Source organism: Hydra viridissima, unplaced genomic scaffold (genome assembly GCF_058129835.1).
Source record: "Hydra viridissima isolate aposymbiotic clone 2 unplaced genomic scaffold, HvirCarnegie_v1 scaffold_5, whole genome shotgun sequence".
In the NCBI taxonomy this organism is placed as follows: Eukaryota; Metazoa; Cnidaria; class Hydrozoa; order Anthoathecata; family Hydridae; genus Hydra; species Hydra viridissima.
In genome coordinates, this window is record NW_028324304.1 from 14,693,423 (window position 1) to 14,717,098 (window position 23,676).

At 29.6% G+C, this 23,676-nt stretch overlaps 2 protein-coding genes across 4 annotated transcripts; one reads left to right on the forward strand and one right to left on the reverse strand.

Annotated features, from left to right (window-relative positions):
- Positions 1–1,003: 1,003 nt before the first annotated feature.
- LOC145188829 (polyadenylate-binding protein 1-like) lies at positions 1,004–7,532 on the reverse strand. The gene is made up of 7 exons (XM_080065326.2): positions 7,061–7,532; positions 6,490–6,802; positions 6,067–6,298; positions 3,998–4,136; positions 2,800–3,110; positions 2,235–2,678; positions 1,004–1,920 (listed from the first exon to the last, which is right to left on the reverse strand). Exons 1-7 carry the CDS (start codon positions 7,251–7,253, stop codon positions 1,636–1,638), a joined length of 1,917 nt encoding a protein of 638 aa, XP_079921452.2. The 5' UTR covers positions 7,254–7,532; the 3' UTR covers positions 1,004–1,635.
- A 269-nt stretch (positions 7,533–7,801) lies between these two features.
- On the forward strand, positions 7,802–23,274 carry LOC145188836 (putative serine incorporator). 3 transcript variants are annotated; one of them, XM_090086706.1, is made up of 11 exons: positions 7,802–7,865; positions 8,452–8,555; positions 10,377–10,708; positions 16,435–16,514; positions 17,196–17,289; positions 17,402–17,445; positions 17,656–17,729; positions 19,011–19,212; positions 22,196–22,371; positions 22,525–22,655; positions 22,790–23,274. In XM_090086706.1, exons 2-11 carry the CDS (start codon positions 8,475–8,477, stop codon positions 22,929–22,931), a joined length of 1,356 nt encoding a protein of 451 aa, XP_089942832.1. In that variant the 5' UTR covers positions 7,802–7,865; positions 8,452–8,474; the 3' UTR covers positions 22,932–23,274. The 3 variants fall into 3 exon arrangements, with proteins under 3 accessions (XP_089942832.1, XP_089942833.1, XP_089942831.1); XM_090086707.1 differs by having other exon boundaries at positions 7,810–7,828; XM_090086705.1 differs by having other exon boundaries at positions 7,838–7,861.
- Positions 23,275–23,676: the final 402 nt, after the last annotated feature.

The following is a 23,676-nucleotide window of genomic DNA, read 5'->3' on the forward strand; positions in this document are numbered from 1 at the left end:
CTTGTCCATCAGCTTTTACACTTGCTGAGAGTTGAAAACGGTTCTTCATCCTGTTTCCGAAAATGCTACTGACAGACAGTGGAAAATTAAAACTTAACTTGAGCGGTTCTTCATCATGTTTCTGAAAATGCTACTGACCGACAGTGGAAAATTAGATACGCCATTAATACGATACAACACTGCTGCTGCAGTTCCAATGCAGATGCAAGATTTGGTGGAATAATATCTGAAGTACTGACTTTGATTCGCTTAGATGCTGACTGAATCTTGACAGTGATCTTCAACAATATTTTTATATTGTTCTTGGATAAACTTTTCAGATTTAATATGATCAGAATTGCTTGATGCTGAACATGATGTGGCCAGGTCAGAACAGACTCAATTTTCGAGACTGTCTATTTCTCTCCTCTTCTTTCAAAACGAATTTTTAACTGTGCTCTAGATTTGCTTGTTCTGTCCACACCACCCAAGAGTATATTCTTCCTGAATGAACGAAATCTTTGTTCACACCACCCATTAATCCCCCACAAATCTTAACACTGCTGACATCTAGTTTGCTCTGATAGAATCCTAAATGTTCTTGTTTAAGTTCTTGATTACTTAATGACATACCTAAGTATGAACAATAACACGCTATTAGTAAAAAGTTGTCTAAAAAATAACTTACAGAGGGGTCAAAGATACTTCATACACTAACTATAATTTAGAAAATTTATTCGGAAGATATTGAACCAGAAGTTTATGGTCCTTGAAGCAGTACTGAATTTATTTCAATTGAAATTATACTATATTTTTTGACCAAAAGGTGCAAAAAGAGCATTTGATGTTGATGAACTTTTAAATTTTACCTGCAAAACGTGAATTACCCCTAATTAGCTCCCAGTACCAACCTTCATGTAATTCCCTAACCTAAAATTTAAATCTCAAATAAAAAATTTAAGAAGACAACTTTATCTATTTGGATTTTGACAGTTATACAGTGAAAGGAATAAAAACTATCAAGTTCTTTAGATAATATTATTCCATTATGCAACGCGAGCATGCTTTCACATTAACATTTTCTAATAGATATTTGACGACATTTCCAAGTACAATCATAAACTGGCCATCTTTATTTCCAACAATCCTCTCTGATATAATTACAGAGAACAATAATGCTTTTCATGGGATAAAATCCAGAGGCATACTATTTCAAAAAAGACCAATTTATGCGTTAAAAAAAAAAGTAAAGAAAATCCTTTAAAACTAAAAAATGGAAGATGACAAGAATAAGATTCAAAGGGAAAGAGTTAACAATAATCAGTTGTCACTCTTCACATTATATAGTACTAAAAGATAAATCTAATGATTTTTTTGGCAATCAATTATAAGTTGTTAAAAACGTGTAACAACTTACAACCGAAAATTTTTTCTATACTTTCTCTTAAAAATGATATTCAAAATAAAATCGCTTTTGTTAACAATAGTTGAAATTTAGAAATCTAAAAAAATTATTAGGTTTAAGGGACTACTGATTTATCGAGATCTTAAAATCCCAGAGAGACTTTTAAAAAATTCACAGCGAAATTGTTAACAAAAGTGGCACTGTATCTATTAAATATCAGTTATTTGCATACTTCTGTTCATAAAAAAAACCTAATTTTTATCAACTGCTGTACCAGCCGCAGCTGCTGCAGCCTCTTTAGCTTGGTGTGCTTGCAGGACCTGGACAGCTTCTTCTACTTTTGCACGGAGCAAGTCACGTGACTCTAACATATGCAGTAATTCGCTATTATCAATCTCTAGTAACATGCCAGTAATTTTACCAGCTAAATGAGGTTGGAATTCCTGGACTAATGGAAACAAACGCTCACCAATCATCTGTTTTTGTTCAGTTGGTGTTGCAGTGGCAAGAATTGTTGCAGTCAACTGTTCTGGACCCTAGATATATACAAAACATGTCAATGTAACTATATAAGAAAAGTTTTCAACAGCATACTTAAAGTATTAACATACAATGAGTTGATTCTAAGGGACAGTATATATTTTTGAGTTTTGACCAAAATTTTGTAATTTTTTTAATGCTAAAGAAGGTTCCAGGTTGTCTTTTGACAAAACAATATCTGATTACATGCTAGTTAACTGGACTTATGACATAGATATACACTCCCAATGGTAAAAATTTTATAAACTTAACCTACTATAAATTAAAATCAAGTTTTTAAGATAATACAAATTTAGTTTAACACCAGTACCTGGATTAAAGCAGCAGCTTGATCAGGCTGTCCCTGAACCATCATTTGTCCTGCTGGATACGGGTTACGTGTGTTTGCAGTATATTTGTATGGTGCACGCTGTTGTGAAACTGCTGGTACATTAGGACGAATTTGGACCTGCTGACTTGGAATTGTTCTAGCACCCATTCCAGGTTGATAAGGAGCATCACGTCGAGCAATATTAGGGGCACCTTGATGTCGTGGTCTAGGTTGAGCAGTGCCAGCTCTAATTTGATTAACATGAGATGGATATGGAGTGTTATTGGCTGCAATTTGTTGTACTTGTGTTTGGGTTTGCCAACGTGGACGAGTGATTTGATTAACTGATTGTGCAATAAATGGACGTTGATTTGGTGGTACAGTTGGGATGTAAAAACCAGGTTGACCACCAGCTTGAAATGAATAACCTGCTTGTGGCATAGCCTTGAAAGATAATAGAAAAAAAAAGTATAATAACATTAACATTCATGCATACTTTAGCAAAAAATGTAACACTCTAAAACATTTTTAAATCAAAGTTTAGATGGGAGAAAAACAAACATACTCCAGAAGCACTATATCTAAGTGGATTAACACGCTGCATGAACTGTGTAGAGAGTTGTGCTCGCCTTTCTTCTTTACGCTGAGCTAGTGCAACATATAATGGTTTTGTAACAAGAATTCTTCCATTCATTTCAGTAACAGCTTTAGTGGCTTCATCTGGAGAAGAGAAACAAACAAAACCAAAGCCTTTGGAAACTCCTTTTTCATCTTTCATTACTTTAGCACTTGTTATTGTGCCGTAGGTAGAGAATTCTAATCGCAAACGCTCATCATCCAAACCGTCTTCAAGATTTTTAATATACAAGTTAACACCTAAGAAACATTTGTTTGAAAATTAACAGCAGAATTTCTGAACAGGAGACAACCTTATAGAACATGTGCACGATTTTTTAAAACAGCATTTTAATTAAATATCTCTTTATTCAATAGTTATAATATGGTTTTCTAAAATTTAAAGTAGGAGATTTCAAGTTTATTTACTGCTCCACATAAGTATATTAACATTTTAGAGGTTTATTTGTTTCAACTACTATCCAAAACCAAATTCTCCCAACTGTAAATAACAACTTTATGAAGCTAAACTCTTCAAATTAAATGACAATCTAAGGCTAAACTTACAATTAGATAGAAAACAATAGTTTTAACAAATTTTAATATTGAAAGCATGCCTTCCAGCCTAATGACTTTGAGGGTTTAGAAAATCTTTTAAAAGTGAACTAAAATAAGTTTACATCATATTGAGAGTTTTACACATGTAGTTAACTTCTCATAAACTTAGTAGTGTAAAATGGAATGTGTTTTGTTTAAAAACAATATACTCAAGATCCTATTGTTATTCTTGTATTGAAATAAATGTATAAAAAAGATTTATTTAGCAAAACCTAATTTAGGTACTTTTTATAACTTTTTTTTCTGTTTATTTAGGTAAAAAAGAAAACTCCCATGCTTAAAAATACTTAATATGCAGTAACTAATGAACATGGTTTTCAAGAACTATAGCTACCACTACTTTTATAATTTATTTGTTAAGGATTTGTAAAATGGCTCCAATTACATTTTACCTCTCATTGATAGTAACACTAAACTCTATTTTCTTTCTGTTTTATTAAAGTTGATTGCAAGCTCATATTGATGACTAAAATTGGCAATACTTATAAACCAATCAACAAAAGTTTGTTAAAATCTGTTAAAAATCTTACCTTGATATCGATTAATTCTTTCCATCTTTTGTGCTTCAAACCTACTTTTTAACTCCAACGCACGCTCAGCTTTTTTTTGAGCTCTACAAACAACCAGCTTTCTACCATCTATCTCCAGACCATTTAAATGATCCACAGCCTATTATATACATACATACATACACACACATTAGCAAACACAGTTTTTTACTATTTATACATCTATATAAAATCTATCTATTTTTGTTGTAATTTTTTTAATATATTAAGATAAAATGTTTTCAACAATACTTCTACAGAATAGAAATAAACATTTTGTTTAATGTCTTAGTGCATTAGTGCTTTCTAATTGATGCTATTTCTTTAAAAGATTTCAAAAAATCTTCCACAGCAGCCTTTTTTTCTGAAATTCATTATCTCAGGAAAAAGGCTAACACAGAAGATTTTTTTTAACTAAGGGAAATGTAAGTTTAAGAAAATGTAAATGTTTACAGCGCTTTATTAGAAGAATTTAATTTTATCACAACATCATGCAGAGCAGAAACTTGCAGAAAGTTTAGCCATTAAGAAAAACGGTAATTTTTTGTGTGAGAACAAGATAGATATCTGTCATCAGCCAACAAAAAGTTTAAAAATGACAGCAAACGAATGGCTTTTTATATAGAAATGAGCTTGAAAACTCTCTGGATCAGAACATCATTTACTGTTGAAAACAATTATAGACAAAACATGTATCTGAAAAAGAATATATCTAGAAACCAAAAGACGTTTTGTGAATAAGAAAGTTAAAAACGAGCTGAAGCTAATGTTTAGCATTGTTTACATGAACATAAGCAAAAAATCAAATGAATAAAAAGCGTAACTGAAAAAAACCCAGGCAAGATTTATAAATGGAATTAAAATACAATATATTGACCATTTTATTATTATTATTCCAACAACTTTGGAAAATGCAGATCATAAAAAGTACCTCAACTATGTTAAGTAGTTTCTAAAATAGTAATGAACATAATTGTTCCAATAACATCAGAAAGTGTATATGAAATGAAAATGGTAGAAACAAAAATGTCAAAATTGCTTTAAGACATAACTTAAGACAGAGTTACAGTTGGTGATTTAAAATTACGAAAATACTTGAGGACACAAAAACAACACCAGGAACTCTGAACAACTGAAGATCAAGTCAGAATGGCTATTGATACCAAAACCTAGTAATACAGATCAAGATAATGATGCATGCTCCTTCTTATGCAGCAGTTGGGTAACTTACTTTTTTTGTTTACATGTAGAAACTATGCTAATAAGTTAATAGGTTACAGGAAAGGTTTCCACAATGTTTGGACAAATCAAAGACCAAACATTCCTGCATTTCTGAATTGTGAGCTAATATTGACCAGAATACTGCAATTCATTCAAAGACAACCATCAGCCATTGTCTTTATTTATAATTTGATTTAAACAAGAAGTGATCTTAATATAGCAAAACTACTCTTTATCATAAAGTGCCTATTTACAATGAGTTGTTTACAGAGATCTCGTTAATACTTCTGTCCTGACTCTATATGCACCATCAGAGACTAACATTTTTAACTTCATAGAACAGCCCACCAGAACAGATAAATGACTAATAGAATATTGGTTTAATATATTTCTTTAACCAGTTACAGCCCTACTAAGTCTTCACATGATTATCCTCTAAACAATCCCGAATCCTCATATAACTCACCAGTATATGTGTACATATAGAACAAGCAGATTGCAGACTCACTGAGAGTGATCAATCAACATCCCTGAATGTGCACCAGCACTTATATCAGACTTTTACTTTTCTATAAACAAGAATTAATCAATATTGCAAAGTCTTAGTAAAAGTTCAAAGGATGCATGTTATGGATATTGGCAAATGAGGCCTAGTTAGCTGCACAATACTGAAAAAACTATTTGTAAGTTTCTTTTTAAAATGTCCAGATTCAGCAATTAATTGTAATAGCTTCAGGAACTTTGATAGAATTAGACAACATGCAATTTCACTGCATATATTTGTTTTATAATTAATTTATATGTATAGGTTAAGAAAAAATTTCACTTACAGCTTCAGCAGCTTCGTGAGTCTCAAAAGCAACAAACCCAAAGCCTTTACTCTTGCCTGAATCAGCCATTACAACACAACTTGTTATTTCTCCATGGTTTGAGAACATTTCTTTCAGCTTTTCTTCGTCCAATGAATCACCAAAATTTTTAACAAAGACATTTTTAAATTTCTTTGCCTGATCACCAAGTTTCTCAAGCCGTTCGCGCTTAGACATAAACTCACCAACGAAACTGAAATCAAAAGAAGGCTGAAAACATTTTTTTAAAAAAAATACAAAATAAATTTAAGGATGTGTCTAGCAAATAGAAATTAGAAAAGTACATAATATATTGATTAATAAAAGTTAACATTAAAAATCAGCTTAAACCCTAAAACTTTAAAGTAAAAGAGATTTTTTTAATATGCCAGTAAAATAACTTACACTTTCTTGTCATTTAACATCATTCCATTGACTTTAGCAATAGCTTCATGAGCAGCTTCTTTTGTTTCATAGTGAACAAATCCATAACCCCTAGAAACATTTTTTGAGTCTACGGCTATTTTACATGACAAAATGTTTCCGAAAGCACTGAAAGCATCATAAAGCCCTTTGTTATCAATGTTTTTATCTAGGTTCTTAATAAAAATATTTCCAACACCAGAGCGTCGTAGAGTTGGATCGCGTTGTGACCACATAATTCGACAAGGACGTCCTTTAATGGGATCATAGTTCATAGTGTCAATTGCTCGTTCAGCTAAAATAATGTATTTATAATATTAACTACAAAAAATAAGCACTAAATTCCATATTTACAAAATTTTAACACTTTCTTTTGTCATTGATTAAACTTATCTATGTATTAAATTTCAATTTAAAGCCTTTTTTTTTGCATTATTTATGCAAACAAAGTTAAACTTTATTTCTTTTAATTTTGTTAATAAACTATTCAATTAGAAAAATTTGCTTAACATAATTTTTACTACTGAGGAACTATATGAAGACAGTTTCTTACCATCAGCTGGTTGTTGAAAGTTGACGTAGGCATAACCCAAAGAACGTCTTGTAACTAAGTCTCGACATACGCGAATTGATAGAACCGGACCAGTTTGACTGAACTTCTCAAACAGCATAGCTTCTGTAACGTCAGGGTTTAAGTCACCCACATACAGTGAGGCAATTGGATAACTCTGTGTTCCTGATTGCATTGTAAATTGTAGAAACGCAGCTGTTTAGTACTTCGTCTTATCCTTCAAAACGATAATATATCAACTAAGCAATCTTTTGATGAGTTAATGTCTTCTTTTTTTTTTATTTTTTTAATGATTGTTTTTTAATTTTTTTAAAATATTTTTTATAACATTTAAATGTAGTTTAGGAGTCGTTGCGACGACAAACCCCAAGCCTACAAGTGAACACAAGGTTAGCGTAACAGCAACTGCTAGGAAAAGAACGCATGATAATGCTGATTCCACACATGGTGATTTAAGGGGGACTGGTAAAGATTTTCCATCATTATTTTATAGCTAAACAAAGGAATCTTAAAATATAAGATTCCTTTTTTTGCTTTAATGAAACAAGATAGATTATTCAATATAAAAATTTTATTGCAATAAGTAAGTTTGTTCGATTTTAAAATTTAAAAACTATGGGCTCAAAAATAAGGTTTTGAAAGGGTGGAGAGTGTAAATTTCCTGGCCGTATAACAACGTTCTGTTTTATATTAATAAACAAGAACCGGCTAAAGTGTTGTTTATATCGGATAACTTAGGAACGGCACTCGGTAGTAGTACCTTGTCAGAAAGAAATTTGATTTGTATGTATGTATGTATGTATGTATGTATGTATGTATGTATGTATGTATGTATGTATGTATGTATGTATGTATGTATGTATGTATGTATGTATGTATGTATGTATGTATGTATGTATGTATGTATGTATGTATGTATGTATGTATGTATGTATGTATGTATGTATGTATGTATGTATGTATGTATGTATGTATGTATGTATGTATGTATGTATGTATGTATGTATGTATGTATGTATGTATGTATGTATGTATGTATGTATGTATGTATGTATGTATGTATGTATGTATGTATGTATGTATGTATGTATGTATGTATGTATGTATGTATGTATGTATGTATGTATGTATGTATGTATGTATGTATGTATGTATGTATGTATGTATGTATGTATGTATGTATGTATGTATGTATGTATGTATGTATGTATGTATGTATGTATGTATGTATGTATGTATGTATGTATGTATGTATGTATGTATGTATGTATGTATGTATGTATGTATGTATGTATGTATGTATGCATTTAAGATATATACTTGTTAAGTATTAATTCACTTTATGACAAGTAATTGGATATTGTATTTTTTAGAATTAATTTAAAGTTAAGGATTCATGGGTGGTGTCATAGGCCTGTTAAGTGGTTTCTCTGTAACAAGCTGTTTACCATCGATTGGAGGATGTTTAGTAACTCAGGTATGAGCATTTTTCTTATATAATGAATTACAGGTTTGATAAGTTATTTTTGAGCATAGTACAAATTTGAAGTCAATCAGAAATGAGATGAAAATCTTTTTTTTACTGCATTTATGCCCTAATCAGCATAACAGTCACAAAGTTTTGGTGTAAGCAAAAAAAATACGACACTGACATGTTTATATTTAAAAACCATACTATCATTCAAAAAGTAACAGAAATAAATTTCAATTGCTTTGCATAACCTTTCTATCCAGTTCTTTCACTTATATTGAGCCCAACTTATCCAAGTTTGGAAAATAATGCGGACATACACTTTCCAGGTAAACTTCATTTTTGCATTCAAATATGCTTTTATATATTGTTACAATCGTTATAAGAAGATGTAATTCTGGAGACAAAACTAAGTGATGAATTTCAACTTGAGGATTCTTATTTAAAAAATGCAGTTGAGGATGAAACACATTTAAAAAGTCTGCCATTTATGATTGCTTTCCTCCATTTTCAACATATTGAATTTTGAAGCATAACAAAGTTTGTACCAATTATTAAGAGAACCTAAAGTTTTTGGAGTTCCTCTTTCAAAAATATTTACCTTTATATTACAAGAAGGTATGAAATGTTAGCAAATTTTAAGTCATATGCCAGGTTATAACTAACATCATTCAGAGGCGATCTATTCAAGATTTTCCATTATAATTGAATATGTCTTCTACATTAGCCAGAATAAAACACTTATATCTGATGTAAGTAAAAATATATTTTTGTTGTTTTATCAATTTATATTTGCTTTAAGAAATTTGTGACTTCTGTCAATGGATATGTGTAGAATAGTGCAGAGAAGGTGAAAGCATCTTTCCACCATAGTATACTGAGCAATTTGTTAGAACCATGCATAAGTTCTGTTACAGCCTCATCATCTCTAATAAAGACATCCTGTTCTATTTTACATTTAGGTTAAATTTCTTCTTGTGATGATGTCATCAGGTTAATGACATTGTTCACTTCAACAGTAGATATACCAACATACTTGCAAAGCTTCATAGCACTTTCTTTGTTTTACTTTTTATTCAACTACAGAGGTTAACTTATTTGTATAATATCTGCTTTAGAGTTTTCCTGGAAGATTTGTTTATAGTTACAACAGTTAAACTTAAAGGATTCTCACCTTAAAACTAAAATGTTTTATATACAGAAATGTACTTCAATATCTTTATCTTATTTTTATGTAAAATGTTTGTTTTAAAAATAATAGACATTTAGCAATACATTATAGAGTTAAATATCTGTTCAGATGATTTATGCCATTAACAGTTTAAGTTATTTACCACTGAATGTTGTTTTTTCAAAAACGCTATAGATTTTTCCTTTTTTTTACCCAAACAAACTGCAAATGTAACTGGCAGATATCTTTTCCATTTCATATTTTTCTGACTTTTCTGTTTCTTTAAAATCATTAAAGAAGAAGCTGGTACATATTGTAGCTTTTCTGTTTTTCAGACCAAATTTTTTTTATATATATTTTTAAAGCTTAAGTTACTTTTATTTCTGATCAGCTTCAGATTTTTTCTAGACTTTTCTAGGCTACATTTCATACTTATTGTTAATGATATAATAAGTAAAATCAGAGCTGGTATGAAATTAGGCCTGACTTTTTTATGGCATTTAATGTTAATTAGTTTAGTGTCAAAATATAAGACAACTCAGTGTATAAGTTGAGATCATTTTTTGACCCATTCTAAACAGTTTAGTCATCAGTGCAACTCAACTTATACACCAACTTAAGCTATTATAAAGTTTTTAAAAACTAATTAATTTTAGCTTGCTTGCTGCTGTGGTTCAGCAGCATGTAGTTTATGCTGTAAAGCCTGCCCATCATGCAAGAATTCAACTGCAGCAAGAATTGGTTATGTCTTTATCCTTTTTATTGGATTTATTATGTCTTGTGTGATGTTAACTCCTGGCATCCGTGAAAAGATGAATAAGGTGCCTCATCTGTGTTCTCAAGTTGGAGAAGAGAACTGTGACAAACTAGTTGGCTATATGGCTGTGTACAGAGTGTGTTTTGCTATGGCAGCATTTTTTTTATTAATGGCAGTTATTATGTTTAGAGTTCGAAGTAGCAGAGACCCAAGAGCAAAGATCCAAAATGGGTATAATTTATTGTTTTAAAGTTCAATAAAAGACTGCCTGTTATAAATAAATTTTATACTTGCTTCTTAACTTTTTGTAAATAAGTTTTTTGATATTTTTACTGCATTATTAACATAGTTCCTTGGCCCATTCCACATTGATTAAAACTCAAATTTAGTCTTCATTCTAGTTTTACTGAGTGAAGCATTTATAACCTAATATTATAGTTATGTTTATAATACTAAATTATTGTTGTTGTCATTATTATCATTGTTGTTATTTTTGTTATTATTATTGTCATTTTATTATTTTTATTATCATTATTATTATTGTTATAATAATTTTTATTTTTATTATTATTGTTATCATCATCATCATCATCATCATCATCATCATCATCATCATCATCATCATCATCATCATCATCATCATCATCATCATCATCATCATCATCATCATCACATCATCATTATCATCATCATCATCATCATCATCATCATCATCATCATCATCATCATCATCATCATCATCATCATCATCATCATCATCATCATTATTATTATTATTTTTACTATTATTATTATTATTGTTATTATTATTATTATTATTATTATTATTATTATTATTATTATTATTATTATTATTATTATTATTATTATTAGTATTAGTATTATTATTATTGTTATTATTATTATTATTATTATTATTATTATTATTATTATTATTATTGTTAGTATTATTATTATTATTATTATTATTATTATTATTATTATTATTATTATTATTATTATTATTATTATTATTATTATTATTATTATTACTAATATTATTATTATTATTGTTATTATTATTATTACTAATATTATTGTTATTGTTTTTATTATTACTATTACTATTATTATTACTATTATTATTACTGTTATTATTACTGTTGTTATTAAATTATTAGCTAAAAATACTTATTGTTAAATCTAATGAAATCTACGAAATGCCAAATAAATGACAAATTAAAAAACCTCTACAAAATAAAAGGAACATTTTTCCAAATAATGACTATGAAATTAATTCACAGTAAAAATAAAATTGAATTTCTTAAAACTACATTTGCAATCAACAAAATATTATCATTCAGCAAAGATCAATTATTTTGTGAAACACCTTGCAAAAACATCTTTACACCTTTAAAGAATTTTTCATGCATAATAATTTGGGCAGTTGTTAAATAATCAAAAGGCATTAAGATTCTGGACTTTACTGGTTTGAAACTTGTAGTTGGTGTAATAGTAACTCTGACAGTATGTAATTCTGACAAATGCTCACTGGTTAGATTTGTACAACACTTTGATTTGACAAATCTTAGGAAAATAAAGATTTACATGTGTACATTGAACCAAAAAATGAAATGAATTTTATACTAATCTTTTTCAGTTGAGAATACATAACTTCAGGAACTATTTTCTGAAAATCTAATACAAACCTGTTTTGAAACTCTTCTAGTAAATTCTGTAGTTTTTTCCTGAATAGTTCAATCTTATTATAACTTTACTGAATCATACTTAAAAGCCACCTTACAGCACCATTAAAACAACAGGTTCACTTGGTTTGTCAGCAAGATTCAATTCGTTAATAGAAATTTTAAGTTGTGATTTTTTACATTTCAAATGTAATTTACATTTTCCAACACTAGTTTTAGAATGATTCAAAAGTTTTAATGTTTTTCTACTAAATGTTCTTGATGAATCCGAGAACTGGAGTCCCAGAATAAACTGGAAAAAGCTCTAGATACTTAGGATCCCTTTTTAATAAAGTTAAATATGTTTTACCAACCATTGCTGTTGCACTGTCTGTAGCAACACTAACATATCTATTGGTAGGCTTTAACCAGAACTGTCTCAAGGGCTCCTTTATATCAATTCCATGATTTAATAGTGTCTTTTAGCTTAACTAAATCTAGTAATTCTTCTTTCACAATTACATCTGATGTTACATATCTGATAAATTGTGCCAATTGAGTTTTATTTTTAATCTGTTGATTAATCCAGAGCCTATCTGAATGCAAGTCATTTAAAAATTGCTGCTCATCTTCAACACTAATCTCAGATATTTTTCCAGTTGTATATTGAGAAATAGGAATTTGTAAAATTCATCTTTGGATTTTGCTATTTTTAAGATCTAAAATTGAGAGAACCTTTGTTTTGCTTTACAAATTCTCCATCTGTGTGAAGATATTTTAATTTTGAAATGTTCCATTCTATTAAGAAAACTTACTTCTGTTGTAAAATTTGATTTGTTGCTGAAAGATGATAAATTTATTTGTTGATTGTTAACAATTATTTTTAATGAAATTTAGCTTTTATAATATTCTATAATAATTTTTTGTAATTTAAAATTAATTAGTACTCCTTAGAAAAATTTTAAGTTCTGTTTCAGGGTGACCCTTGCATTTCAACTTTGGAATTTTAAACCTCTCACCCTCTCAAAGTCTCCATGCAAATGAAAGAAGTGTGCAAAGTTTTATTGAGATCAGTTGACATTTAGGGTGTGGCATACAATTTTTTTTGCAAAAACATAGTTTTTACATAACAGATTATAAATTAAAATATAGTCTGTAGCCACTGCACAGCTGCTCATTATATAATATCACAGTTATCTTGCTTAAAAAATTAGAAATTGTCATAAACATAAGGAATTGACAGCAAGTGAAAGAACCTCTTTGAAATCATCATCACAAAATCATGAAACTGCATCTCATGGTTTTTGGTGATGTCAATTGTTATTTGGGAATGCAGAGAAGTTGATAAAGTCCAAACACAAAGATCTGAAGACAGTCAACATTTTCATCAAGAGTTGAATCCATCATCAGTTTGTTATCAATGAAGAGTTAATGTCTTCTTTGGATCAAGCTTTGCCTTCACATCACTTGTGATGAGTAAACTATGATTCATGTGTGCATGCTGGATTGAAAAGTGGTTGGTATTGAAGTCCTTGACATTCTGCCCAGAACCATAAATATTAGCAGAAATGTGTGCACTGCACTGCAGAAGCTACTTTTTCCTCTTTTTCTGATTAATTTGTTTCCTACAACTGAACTTCCAAATTCTTTCTCTGTTGAAAATGGTTCAGAATCAGTATCATCATCATTTGATGACAGTGCAATCCTTTGGTTGAAAAGATCTAATTCTACTTTCTGTTTTTCTTCCCACATGCAGCATTTATTCAATTTTTGCCTCAGTTCTGCTTCTTTCTTCACCAGTTTTGTATCCACACCTGCACCTTTCCTACCTTTTTCATGCTGTGCTAGCAGGAATGCTCTGTCTTTTTCCACTGTAAATAATACTAACGCATCTTGGTGAGTAATGTCAAATATGTCAGAGAATGTATCAGTTAAACTTTCTTTGTTTGACATCTGTGTTCTAGTTCAACATTATTTGCTTTTCTTAAGCCTTTTCCACTCGGAAGTTAACTGTTCCAACTGTTCAATAACATGATGACACAGTCTTTTGATTCTTGTCCTGTGCCAGAATGGTTCCACTTCATGTATTATATGAGATGTAACCTCATGTTTGTTTTTAGCACTACTTGTAAGTTTATGCAGATAAAGGGACTTTACCTCACCAACTGATGGCAGTTTAGCTCCAACCAAGCTATTCTTCATATGACCCAGAAGATAATAACATCTTTTCCAAAATTACCACCATCAAAAATTTAATCTAAAATTTACTTTTATAATTACTGTTTTTTTTTAAAATGTTTATTACAAAATGTTGACAAGAAATAACCTCTTGAGGACATCAAGAATAATAAATTAGCTGCAAGAGTGGCAGTGAACAAATACTAAAAATAAGTAATTGCAGTTGCAAATGAGATTTCTAAACAATATAAAACTGAAAATGACTTCAGCACACCCTAATTATTACCCAAATGCAAAAACAACTCATTAAACTTTTATATTTTACATTTCTTATCTTATTCATAGAATAGAATTTCACCATCTAAGTTATTTTATTTTTAGTATAAATTTAACTTTTTTTATTATATTTTGTGAAATATTTCAAATTAAAGTGAAGGAAATTTATCAATCTAGATGAGAAAGCTGGGAAAACAAGTAAAAAGGTCTTTTTTTTAGTAAAAGAGCTGAAAGACTGAGTTTTTTTAATTTTTTAGCTGGGAAAAGTAATTTCATATGGTTTTGCCAATTTGTTGTAGTTTTGGCTATTTTTGATATTTGTGATGTTCAGGATTATTTAAAGATATGTAACTTAAGTGGGTGTGGCAAATGATTAAGCATGGTTATGGTTTTTTCAAAAATTAACTAAAAAGTGGTTGCATAGTAAATGAAGAATTTTTTATGCTTTTTAAGGCTGGGGAAAATGTTTGATTTTAAACTGTAAAAAGTTGAAAAAGCATATTTTTTTAAGATGATAAAGTAAGTGTGTGAAAGACAAGTTTTTTTGTATTGTTGTGACCTAAGCTATAAATGTAAGAATAGAAAAACAAGGATGTTGGTATATCCATATACAAAGTGTAGCCATAAAAATTAATGAATATATTCAGCAGGCTAATTTTGTTCAAAAATGTGTTTTACCCAGAGTAGCTTTCAAAGCTTCAAAAGTTTTTTTTTTTCTAAAGAGCTTTAGTACTAGTACAGGGCCCAAATTTGATTTAACACTTAATTTTGAAAATATATTCAATTATCTTACACATTACTTTGCCCTACAAATTTTGCAAAAACTATCCTATGCTCCTAAATTTTGATGAAGCCAGGTGTAATTTAACTACACCAGTATAAATTTTTATGAAAGTATGCAAGGTATTCAGCGATTATTCAGCCTCAAATAACTTTGCAGTTTGAATGCAAAGTTATTGATACAAGCTGGTTTGCATCAAATAAAAAAATCATGTGAAGTCAAACAGACGGGCTGGTATATCTAAGATGCAAAAACTTTCACAAAGAAATTTAATGCATGGTCATCTGGCTGTGAAAAAATGCGTTCAATGGAAGATAACTGTTGGAAGATAACTGATAAAAGCATTACTATTTAGAATGTTAACACAAACAAAACTAAATCAATATTAAAGATCAATTGAAACCAAAAAAAAAAAACAGTCCAGGTCACTTCTGAATTTATGCTGCATGTTTTGCATTAGAAGTATTAAAATATTTTTCCATTATAAATATTCCAAGTTGTCCTGAACTTTTAACAACTAGGCTTAATAATAGAAAAAAAAGGCAATAATACCCTAAAATAATAGATGATGATTTAAGTTATTTTTCGATCCAATGGCTGAACCCAAATGACACTCTTGGGGCTGCATTAAGCACCAAGTGCTAAGTAAGCTTCTAAAAATTTCATTTCATTTTGCTGGATATGATAATAATTTATTTGAAGAATAAAGCATCAAAAATTTAGGTAAATGTATGCATTAGAACTCGAAGTTTAAATGCTACAAAATGATGCCAAGGCACTCTAGGAATTTATAAATTTGTTTTTTATGATGTAATATTTGCATATTAGAATTGATGGACTTTCTTTTGAGATGAAATTTTTGTTTTTTACTTTGAATTTAATTTTTTCTTTTATCTTTTAACTTTTATCTTTTATCTTTTATAAAAATAAAATGAAAACTGGTAAAACATTTTTTACTCTTCAATTTTTTCATATTTATTTTTTCCTTATCCTGGAGTAAACCTAAATAACTTTTTTGTTCCTTGTTTAATAATTTTATTGCAGTCTTTCATATTTAGGTTTTGGGGTATTAAGTTCCTTTATTTTATTGGTTTGCTAGTTGGAGCTTTCTTCATTCCTAAGGGTGATTTCTCAAAAGGTATTGTATATATCTATAAAGTTAAGTATTGTATATTTCATGTTTATAATGTGTGTATATGTGTAAATGTGTATACAGACTGTATACACATGTATGTATGTATGTATGTATGTATGTATGTATGTATGTATGTATGTATGTATGTATGTATGTATGTATGTATGTATGTATGTATGTATGTATGTATGTATGTATGTATATATGTATGTATGTATGTATATTATACACATATTTTATGCACATATATTTTATATGGATGTATATATACACAACTTAATACTGGTGTTGATGTAAAATTTTAGCAATTAGGTAATAAAAAAAACCATTTCAGTTCATATTATTTTGGGATTTTCACTTCCTAAAGGGTGTATTTTTCACTTTCTAGAGGATGTATTTTGAGTGCATCTTTCCACATTTTAAAAAATGTTTACATTTGTTTTTTAAAAATGTTGAAAATCATTTCAGAGTATAATATTTTGTAAGTTGTTTAAATCATATCACATCACTCTTCACATTTTGAACAAATTTTTAATTCTTACAATCATCAAAACATTCAAAATTGAGATATATTTACAGTACATAAAGCAATTTAAAACTGAAACTGAATTTTTGAGATGCTTATAAATTTCAACAGCAATGTTACCTGGCGTTAATTTATGATTGGTATTATTGGATTTTTAGTATGGATGTATTTTGGGCTGGTTGGAGGATTCTTGTTTATACTTATACAACTTGTTTTTTTGATTGATTTTGCTCATCGATGGTCTGAAAAATGGTATAGTTTTAATCTCTTTTGATAGAATTTAGTATATTTTTATAGATTTTAAAATATCCATGATGTTACTAGAGATTTGTGTTTTGGAGTTATATTTAACCTTATCTTTAAGGATTACTAATTATGAGGAAAGTGAAAACAAGGTATGGTTTATTGGTAGGTGGTTTATTTTTAAGTTTTTATTTTAGAAAATTGTTCTTTGAAATTAGCACCCAACTCTTTTTGCTAATTTTTTTCAAATGTCTTACATTTTACTGGTTTTGTTAATATAAAATCTGCCTGAAAGATTGATAAATTGGCCTGTTAATATTTAATCTTTTTTTGATGGTAGTTTACATTTTCTTTCATATTTTTTTTTTTTGTTAGGTTTGGCAGTGAGCACTGGATTGATGTACTTAATAGCAATTGCAATTATTGTGTGTTGCTATATTTTTTATGCTGTAAGTTTTGGTATTAAATTTTTAAAATTTTCCTCTAAATTTTTTAAAATCCTAAAGACATATATAAAAACATATGCTGATACACTGTGATTTTAATTTTTCTTTATAGTTCCACAAATGAACAAAAAAAAACCTGATTAATGTTTTTCTGTTGCTTTTTTTTTATTTTTATCAATTAAATTTATTTTCAAAAATATAAGAAAGCATATATTTCATTATGAATCAATTCTAAATTGATCAAAACAAGGAGACTTGAAATTAAACAAATTTTCTATATAAACTTTCTTTTTCTTATATTTTTACCAAGTTTTTAAGTTTTATTTTGTATATTTTTCAATAATAATTTAGAAAAAATAATTAACGACTTTTAACATCACATAGAAAATTTAAAATTGCTCCTAATGAAATATTCCTTATAACATATTTGCTACCAACTGCATACAATGAAATTGTAAAATATTGAAAAGTAAAGTGTAAAGGTATAAAATATGCTGAGGTTGAAGATTAAAGAAAACAGCTAAGCTAAATATTTGGCTAATCAACTTTAAAGTCATTGGCTTATCAACCACATTTCAATTGTGATACATTAGAGTCAGAAGAAACATTGTGACAGTGATAATGACACTAGCTAAATGTATATGGGAATGGCAATTAAAAGATCTTTCAGCTTGTTATGGCATTTGTTGGTGTTGACCTCAAAATCCCATTAACAACTTTTAACAACTCTTTGGAGCTACACATCTCTTTCAATCAAGTTTGGGCTTGCAAAGTTTACACTTAATATACATAATAATACAAATAAAAAAATATTCCTTAAAATAAAATTTCCTTTTACAAAAGTTTTTTGTATCCTAGATTCAACTAATAAAGATTTTTCTAGTGCTGCCAAAAAAATTACCATGAGCAAAAAAAAAACTGTTTTATCCAATTTTCAAACAAAATTTGATGAGACTTTCTAGGGCACACCATCAATAATACTTAAAACACTATCAGAATTTTTGCATATTATCAAAAGTTGTTATTAGCATTAACATGTAGAATAGTTTTATTATAAATATTATTGATGTATGAACTATATGCAAAAAATTCATGATGTTGCATAGATATTTTACTTATCATTATTATTGATCATTAGTATTTATACTCATGGTCAATGATTCTTACATTGATGAAGAGGTGTATTTTCTTTGACATTTTAATTTGGAAAACAAATAGGTTAACAAAGAAAAAAAACTTTAAATTTAATTGCAAGTTGTTTAAATAGTTTTATGATTTCTTTAGTCTGCTGGCTGCTCCTTGAACAAATTCTTCATCAGTTTGACACTGTTTTTATCAGTTATTGTTTCTTTCATGTCAATTCATCCAAGTGTCCAAGAAGCACAAGCTACATCTGGATTATTGCAAGCAGCATGCATTAGTTCATATACTTCTTATCTCACATGGTCTGCTATATCAAACGAGCCTGATACCCTGTGTAACCCAGGTTTTGTAATCTTTCATGATTTTTATTTTTTCATGATTTTTATTTTTTCATGATTTTTATTTTTTCATGATTTTTATTTTTTCATGATTTTTATTTTTTCATGATTTTTATGTTTCAAGGAGAACCCACAAAAGCAATTGCAAAAATGAAAAATATGTCTTTCAAAATATCAGTATTCAATCTTGATTATGTTTAGGTCAATTGTCTGTGTTTTCATGTAAATGATCATGTTGGTACAAATATGGAATCTATTCTCAGTATTAAAGTCCTAGTGTTACTGCAATATGATTAACTACACCAGGGGTGGGGAACCTTTCTGAGCTTGGGGGCTGCATGACCCTTAAAAAAATTGTTTGGGGGCCGCACTAATAAATATGCAAATTTGGTGTATAGTACTCGTACTAATGTTATATTTCTTAAAGCATCTTGTATCACAATATATCTTAACGCATGTATTACAATATTTCTTAATGTATCATGTATCACAAAAGTTATCAATGACTTTTCTGATTCTGTTTCTTTTGAACCAGAACTTGAATATTTGGCTCTATTATTGTAGTTTTAAGCTTCAGTTGGTCTTCCAGATGCTCATTGGTCAACTGTGACTTTAAATAAGACTTGATAAATGTCATGTGTGAAAACATATATTCACAGCAGTAGGTGGTACCAAAGCAGCTCAGAAGATGCCTGGCAATTTGACGGAGTTTTGGATACTCAACTGCAGTTTTCCATATTTCCAATGGATCCTTCTTGTTGTCAAAGAGAGATTTTAGTATACTGTCCTCAGAAAGCTCAATCAATTCCATCTGTAAATATTCTGGAGCTGTTGAAATTTCAACAAGATGAGGATGAAAAGCTAGTTTCAGTGTTTCATTATGTTCTTCAAAGTCTTTAAACCATGTCAATTCAAAGTCTTTAAACCACTGTCATTAAATTCTGCAATCAAAGAATCCAGGGCTGTTTCATATCTTGATATATCATTATTTTCCAACCTTTTCTCATTTTTTTGTTCAAGAATAATTTTTGTGAGCTCTGGGAAATGTTCTGTAGATAAATTTGACTTAGAAATAACATCGTTGAGAAAAACAACTTTTTTCTTGAATGCCTGAATCTGTTGCTACATTTCATAGATTGACTTAGTTTTACCTTGCAATGAACTATTCAGCATGTTATGCTTTTCCATCAGATCGCAGAGGAATGCAGCATCTCTACAAAGTTCTGGATTAGAAAGCTCACAGATCTCCTTTTGACTTGTAAAAAACTCCTCAATTTGTTTTCGAAGCTCAAGCAATTTTTGCATTAATAACCCTTGTGACAGCCAACAAACATTGGAATAGTAAGGAAGATCCACAGAATATGTTTCTTCATCAGATTGCAGAAGGTTTCAAAACTGTCAATGGTGTGAAGAATTTGCCTGTATATAATTTACAATCCCTATAACTTTTTAATGTGTCATCCAAAGTAGCAGCTTTTGCACAAAGACTTTGCTGATGGAGAATACAATGAAATGTAATCAGACAATCTGGATCAGGCAATTTTTTTTTCAGGAAAGCAATGAACCCTTCATTTTTTCCACTCATAGAAGGAGCTCCATCAGAACAAATGCTGACTAGATTTTTCAACTGAAGTTGAGCCTGACAAATTTTTTCTTTGAAAGTAGCAAGTATATCACAGCCTCATGTTTTTCCTTTTAGTGTTGCTAAAGAAAACAACTCTTCATAACTTTTGAAGTCTGCAGTTATAACCCGAATAAATAACAGAAGTTGGGCAAAATCAGTCACATCAGTGGAATCATCTAAAGCAATTGAGTAATATGCGTCCTCCATTTGACATATTGAGATTAATCGCTCAGAACTATTTGTAGCAAGCTCATGTTGATGGTCCGTAATTGTTCGCCGAGAAAGCGGAAGCTGCTTATACTTATCCACTTTATCTGGATCCATACATGACACTGCTTCAATGAGGCAAGCCTTCAAGGTTTCAATATCACTATATGGTTTTCCTCCTTTGCCAAGAATGAGAGCAGTTTTATATGTTGCTTCAGTTGCTCTATTTCCATGTTCTTGAACAATTGAAAATGTCTGCTGTTGTTTGCTCTTTTGAGACTTCAGTTTTGCTAATGCATTTTTTCGACCTTCTCCCTCTAATTTTGCATACTTATGAACCTTATGAAAGTTTTTGTCTCTTTGCAGTAGCATTCTTCAAAGTAGCAATTGTGAGGTCACACAACAACCAAAGCATTTTATCCTTGGTTGAAATCATGAAGTAATCTTCCTCTCATTTTTCATTAAAAGACCAAAAAGGGAGAACTGACATTTTGATACTAGTTGAAAAATTAGACAAATAGAAAACCATGATATACATTATAATACAGAAACTTACAGTCAATTGATTTCTACTGTCACAAAAAAAAATCCGTACGGTGTTTTTATTTATTCATTTTGTTTTGTTTTGTTGTTATTTCTGTCGATCAATTACTACTGTACCAGCTTTGCCAAGTTAAACAATTTTTTCCCTTAATTAACATTAGCATTCATACAGTTTACTATAACTAAAATGTAAAAATAAAGTAATTTTTTAAATTTCATTATTTTCTCTAAAATATTTAAAAAAAAATTTTAAATCTTAATTTTACATTTCGGGGCTGCACAAAGAGTGTTTGGGGGCCGCAGGTTCCCCACCCCTGAACTACACCATATTGCTTTGCACAGGCTGTAGACATTTGCCTGCGAGTAAATTATTTTTAAGAGTTCTATGGTTATTTGAAAAATTGATTTGAAGCCTCTAGTATATTTTAAAAGTATTGTCCTGAGTATATTCTATGCTGAGATAGAATTTCCTAAACAAATGCTGTTTAAGAGGTTTAATCAGGGAAGAATACAAATATAAAGTTTCCTATAGAATTTTTATGATCCTAGGCTGTCAAGATTGGATTCCAAATTTGCAATTCATAATTTTTTTATCATTTAACTGCTTCTTATAGGTAGTAAATTGAATCTGGTCCCAACTTTTGGTGGTCAAACAACATTTGCAGCAGTTGTACTGTTTTGCACTGTGGTATATTCATGTTTGCGTACAAGCAATGGCAAAAATCTATCTATTAAAGCTGATGATGCAATGGAGGATATTTTAATTGAAGATGGAAGTGATGAAAATGAGGTGTTTATTTTAGGAAAATATTTAAACCAATCTTTGAAACTCCCTAACTCTTGATTTTAAAAGAAGTATTAATTATAATTCGTAATAGTTATGTAATATTATGGGTAGTTAAAGTTACAACAGTTCATCTCCAGAAGCTGTTAATTTTTTTAGGATCATGAAAGGAAAGGCCAGAAAGTGTACGATGATGAGAAAGACCAAGTGGCATACAGTTATTCATTTTTCCATTTAACATTCATGTTGGCATCTCTTTACATTATGATGATGCTGACAAACTGGTACAGGTACGCTGTTCTCACCCGCCCTCGTTTTACGTTACTTATAACACTTGTTATTGTACTTTCATTTGTATTTTCGTTATTTGTCTTTAGCTTATTACGTTATTTGTTTTTACCTTACTACGTTATTTGTCTTTAAGCCCTGAAGGATCAAATTTCAGAACTCTTAGCAGCAACTGGTCCACAGTATGGGTCAAGATTGTATCTTGCTGGGCATGCTTCGGTATTTTCATATGGACGCTTTTAGCGCCCGTTTTATGGCCCGACAGAGATTTCAGTTAAAAAGGGATTTATTTATGACGACTTTATTTATGACTTCTTGTTTATGTATTTATGTGAATATTGATGTTTAAATGTTTCTTAAGTTTTCATAAGTTCTAAATAATGGAGGAAATGAGAGAACTGGCTGTCGTTGCGACTCCTTTTATATGAATGATCATATAATGAGTAATAAATTGACATAAGCACGCTGTTTGTGGCTGTATAATTTTTGTATATTAATTTAGTCAGTTATGCGTGTTATAAGATAAAAGGTTAGAATATGATTTGTAATAATAATTGCGTTTAAGTATTCTTTTATTTTCTTCAGTGTCTTAATTGTAAATATAACTGTATATTTTTGCTAGTGGTGTTTTTTTATTTCCATTATTTATGACTGAACATTATTAACAACCGAAACTTATTCGAGGATGATCTGTAGACAGTTTAAAGGAGCTTGGCATATAAATGTGTGAATAGTCTGATGATGCATGAGTTGGTTCTAGTAATTTAACATAGCATCATTCTACCGATAACAAAAAAAAAAAAAAAAATTGGTTGTTCCAACAGCAGCATTCTATAGAATTCACCATTGAAAATATTTTCAAAAAGGAATTGAAAATTTATGAAATGGAACTGCCTCACTTAGGACTTAGACTGCAGTTAATTGCTATGTGGTCAATCCATATCGTTGTTTCGAGATTATCTGAGATTCGGACAATCGCTGATGATTCCGGGATCACTCAGCAAATGTTCCTTTTATTGTTTT

Bases quoted from the DNA above. Each gene is read 5' to 3' on its own strand.
- LOC145188829 (XM_080065326.2), bottom strand. From the start codon at position 7,253: ATGCAATCAGGAACACAGAGTTATCCAATTGCCTCACTGTATGTGGGT. The intron at 6,299-6,489 runs GTAAGTTATTTT...TTTTGATTTCAG, and splicing joins ATGTTAAATGACAAGAAAGT to TTTCGTTGGTGAGTTTATGT. The intron at 1,921-2,234 runs GTACTGGTGTTA...GTATATATCTAG, and splicing joins AAGCTGCTGCTTTAATCCAG to GGTCCAGAACAGTTGACTGC.
- LOC145188836 (XM_090086706.1), top strand. From the start codon at position 8,475: ATGGGTGGTGTCATAGGCCTGTTAAGTGGTTTCTCTGTAACAAGCTGT. The intron at 10,709-16,434 runs GTATAATTTATT...TTTCATATTTAG, and splicing joins AGAGCAAAGATCCAAAATGG to GTTTTGGGGTATTAAGTTCC. The intron at 22,656-22,789 runs GTACGCTGTTCT...TTTGTCTTTAAG, and splicing joins ATGCTGACAAACTGGTACAG to CCCTGAAGGATCAAATTTCA.